This window comes from Priapulus caudatus, unplaced genomic scaffold (genome assembly GCF_000485595.1).
Source record: "Priapulus caudatus unplaced genomic scaffold, Priapulus_caudatus-5.0.1 Scaffold1557, whole genome shotgun sequence".
Classification (NCBI taxonomy): Eukaryota; Metazoa; Priapulida; class Priapulimorpha; order Priapulimorphida; family Priapulidae; genus Priapulus; species Priapulus caudatus.
Genome location: NW_014578618.1, coordinates 29734 through 34340, shown reverse-complemented (window position 1 = coordinate 34340; position 4607 = coordinate 29734). Strand labels below are relative to the sequence as shown.

The window sequence follows — 4607 nt, the reverse complement described above, 5'->3', positions numbered from 1 at the left end:
TTGCCAATAATCTGCCAATACCACTCACGCCGACTTAGCGGTACCCTTAAGAATGACATTATGTAATATTAGCTCGTGAAAATCGATAGACCGCGACACCAATCGCATCACAAATGCGGTTGGCGGAACCCGAACGGCAGTCATTCAATAAAGCGGGTATCAGGCAGCAAGCAGCGTGCACGCGCAACAGCGGCAGCAGCGGCAGCAGCAGTAGCAGCAGCAGCTCGAGTTGGCATCGGATTTTCCTCAATGAACATTACGCACGCGTATGCGTGCGTGTGTGTGCGTAAGCCATCGGGATAACCACCTAGTGGAGATTGACTGGTTTATAGCCGTGTAAAAAAACACACAGCGTGAATTAACTATCCTTGTTATAGTGAAGCAACGCTATCATATTTGTATTGATAAAGACACACGCCAGTCGGGAGTTCCCGCTGGGACATTGTCTCACTCATATAATAGCCTATGGTTATTACCCAATGCGGGAAGCTTGGCATGGATTGATGACTTGTACGAGCGAGTGGCGGCAGTGAATGACTGTGTTTACTAGAGTGTGTCTTAGCTCAACAGTGGATTGCATGATAGGCGTAACCCATAAGTGTGCAAAAGACGTGATTTTCGGCGAAAGAAGCCAACTTTAGCTGCTTTGTTGCTAGGAGGGATGTAGGATACATACACATCAGAAGAATACATGAAGGTAGGTTGTGTTGTATTGCGCTTGCCGGTGTCGACACCTGTTGCATGCGGGTGGGTATTATATTGTGTTGTCGGTTCGTGCTAGTTTGCTTACATCTTACCAGAATAAGAAACGTATTTAGGGCCTCCATGTAAAAGCTCTGCACCAATTTGTATACGGCTTCGGATATAAGCCACGGTGTGTGGGCGAGGAGTGTTTGTGTTTTATGTGCGTGTATGTGTGCCATCATTATGTTATATGTACGCGTGTTTGTGTGCGTGCGCGCGTGCGTGAGTGCGTGCGTGTGCATTGTCTGATACCACCTTAGGAGGCTTTGATATACCTGAGGATACCATTTTACTGATCAACCACGCCAAGATGGCTATGAGTCCCATCAATTTCCCACAGCCGCAGAAGTTTGACCCGACTAGGTATCTGGAAGAGAACGGAGTCGTCGTGGCACCGGATAAAAAGATGATGCTGTTTGGCAACGGCTTCCGAATATGTCCCGGCATGCAACTCGCTCGCGACCAGTTGTTTACTGTCATGGCGAACCTGTTGCAGCGTTTCACATTCCAGCTGCCAGAGGGCGTCATAGCTTTTCCTGTCGGCAGAACCGACGGTCTTGTGCAGTATCCAGTTTCTTATAAGATCAGAGCTATCCCTCGATAAACGCCTCGGCATTGAAAACAGAGTAACGTATATCGGTGTTGGTTAACAGAGTCAAACGACCCTGTCTCCTTAGCATACAGCAAACACATTCTCCATGTTATCATGTAGAGGTTATGTTTTAAAATGGGGAATTATTTTGCAATAAACACTAGTTGATTTTCCAAAACGGTACAAATCTATTTGTATTCTTTTATTGGCGTTTGGAACAAACTAAAAAGTATGCGATAATTGTGTATATTACATGTGAATTTTCTACGAATTTTTTTTTAGATTGGTAAAGCAATATCGCAACTAATATAATTAATAGTTAAAACGTGTGTTATCAATTAAACATTTGCCATAATATAGAGGTATAAAAATCACACCACTACTTTTGCGCGGTGACCATCACAATATACCTTCTCTACATGTGGCGGTACAAAGTATAGATCTGGTACATCTCTGTATCTTAAATACCTTCCGTCAACAGCAGATGCCGTTACGTGCAGTCGACATTCAAAGCTTTGTCGCTCAATCAAACTTCATATGGCTTTGATTCACCGACTTTTCCTTAATGCCTATGTTGATATTTATCTCATACAGGCTTATATTTCTGTTCAACAAAATAGCATTTTAGCCATGTTATCGTTATCAGTGTCGTACCGTACGTAGGGCCCGGGGTTTTTTAGCTGACATGAATCGTACTAATTAATTAAATGATACATTGTTTTATTAGATTAATTAATAGACCAGTATAACGATGGATTGCGTGAAGAGAGGGCGAACAATATGCAGGTTAGGATACCTTACGTAGGTTTAATAGTGATGAAACGATTCGACCAAGACTAGAACAGACAGACCATCAGTTTGTTTAAATATTAAACAAAGGAATAAAAAGGGGAAACTGGCGCTTTCTATAATCAAAGTGTTTAATGAATATACACTTTCCACTGTTACACAGCGTAAACAAAAAAACATGCTGCCGACGACGGGCCACCCGCTGGGGCCGGGCGGTGGGTTACCCCGCCAGCGAAATTTTTTCCCCCACTTGAGTTCCGAACCCACCATAGATAGTGTTTTGTAATATATAGTTCGTATATATATGGTTGGATTATAGTTGGTGTTAGGGTTTCGGGTACGTGTTAGGGTTAGGGTTAGGGTTAGGGTTAGGGATAGGTGGTATTCATTTTACATTGTTGCTTCGAGGAAATCGAGTGAATGGAGTGCGCTGATTGGCTGTGGTCCGGAACTCAATTGGGGAAAAAAATTTCGCACCCCGCCAGCGGGTTGGTCTCAGTAGCAAGTAGCCAACAAACAGGGTTAGAGCCACGATAGCCAGGTTCATAGGCGCGAGCCACGTTGCTACACTTACAACAGCCATCGTTAGAGCCTTGTGAACACTCTCCTAGGTGAGCAGACTGTCTATATTCAGGGCTACTTTTGCGCCATACTATATTCATCTACTATATTGGGACATATCGAGTCATACGTGCAAATAACACAAACAAATAGTGCGCGGAGTGTCTATACACAGTGCTACCTTTGCCCCGGGCTGTATTAAATACTCGTCAAGGACGCGCGGCACGGAAATATAGACGGGATGATTCCTCTAGGCACTAGTTACTGTGTACTGTGTAGTACTAGTAGTACAGTACTGTGTACTGTGTACTGTGTACTGTTAGTACTGTGTTACTAGGCACTGTCAGTGCAGCTACGGACTTGCGAGTGTGCTGGCGGACTGGCGAGGCCGACTATACAAATATGTTGACTGATACGTGCAAATTTATCAGCTAATGGGGCGATTATTATAAGCGTTCTTCTATACATTCAGGTGACATACGAGATGGGAATATAGTTAGCTATAGTGGCTATGAATACCTGTGTGCGTTCTTGAATATGTTCATATAATCATAGATACATCTCATCTTCATCATTACGTGCGACACGGACACCGATACCATGGTTAAAATGCCATCCTACATTTGTTGAATAAAAATATAAACCTTCACGAGCTAAATATCAACATAGGCAATAAGATTAAGCCGGTGAAACAAAGTGATATGAAGTTTGATTGAGCGACAAAGTTTTGAGTGTTGACTGCACGTAACGGCATCTGCTGTTGAAGGGGGTATTTAGGGATACAGAGATGTACACCATACTTTGTACCGCCATACGTGGAGATGATATATTCTGATGACCGACACACAAAATTTAATTAATTATTTTCTACCAACTTTTAAAGTAGTGTTGTGATTTTTCTGCCTCCAGACTGTGGCAAATGTTTAATTAATAACACACGTTTTTACCATTAATTATATTAGTTGTGATATTGTTTTACTAATCGAAATAATTGCTTAGAAAATTCACATGTAATATATACAACTATCGCATAGTTTTTTTTTTTTTGTTCCAAACGCCAATAAAAGAACACAAATAGACATGTACCGCTATGGGATTGAAAACTAATTTCCCATTTTAAAACATAACTTGTTTTAAACTTCTGCGGCTGTGGTAAATTAATGAGATTCATAGCCATCTTGGCCTGGTTGATCAGATGAATAGTATCCTTTGGTACGTCAAAGCCTCCTAAGGTGGTATCAAACAATGCACCGCGTATACCAGGCATTGGGAGAATCATTCCTACACGCTGAATCTCCCAAAGCGTAGCCTCCAAGTAGGGCATGTTGCGGCAATTCTTCGTGGTCGGCGCCCTGCCGCTTCTAGACGTCTGGATTCTGCACGAGCAGCTGAATGCCCCAGTTGGTGTTGGCAGTGACAGTGTCAACTCCGGCGCTCTGTAAGTCATGATCCAAAACACAGCAGATATCTGCGTCGGACACCATCAGCTTGCCCTTCTGTTGCTGGATTAGCAGGTGGTCGAGAAAATCGCACGAATTGGACTCGTTCAACGTCTGTCGGTGTTCGTCGAATAATTTCATATGCCAGTCCATCATCGATGTAGTCCGATACGAGTCCTTTTAATCGTTTGACTTCAGCGCTGGTAATGTAGGCGAGCGATAGGAACCAGTCCACAAGCAGACATGATCCTAGCGCCAGTGTGTAACAGTGCACGTTACAGAGCATTCACCCATCATTCTACCTCGCTCTCCACGCATCATCACCCTCTGTCACTACTCTCTCGCTCTCACTGTCCTCAACATTTCCTCTCTCTTTAGATTCCCGCCCCCTCTCACACACACACACTCTATCTATCTATCTATCTATCTATCTATCTATCTATCTATCTATCTATCTATCTATCTATCTATCTATCTATCTA

At 43.1% G+C, this 4607-nt stretch overlaps 1 protein-coding gene across 1 annotated transcript in view; it reads left to right on the top strand.

Moving 5' to 3' along the window:
- Positions 1-169: 169 nt before the first annotated feature.
- Positions 170-4607, top strand: part of LOC106817002 (cytochrome P450 2U1-like) — a 24550-nt gene continuing 20112 nt past the window's right edge. The window contains exon 1 of the mRNA XM_014821648.1: positions 170-697. Within this exon, the coding sequence (XP_014677134.1) occupies positions 692-697 (6 nt within the window). The 5' untranslated portion in view covers positions 170-691. The remainder of the gene's footprint in view (positions 698-4607) is intronic.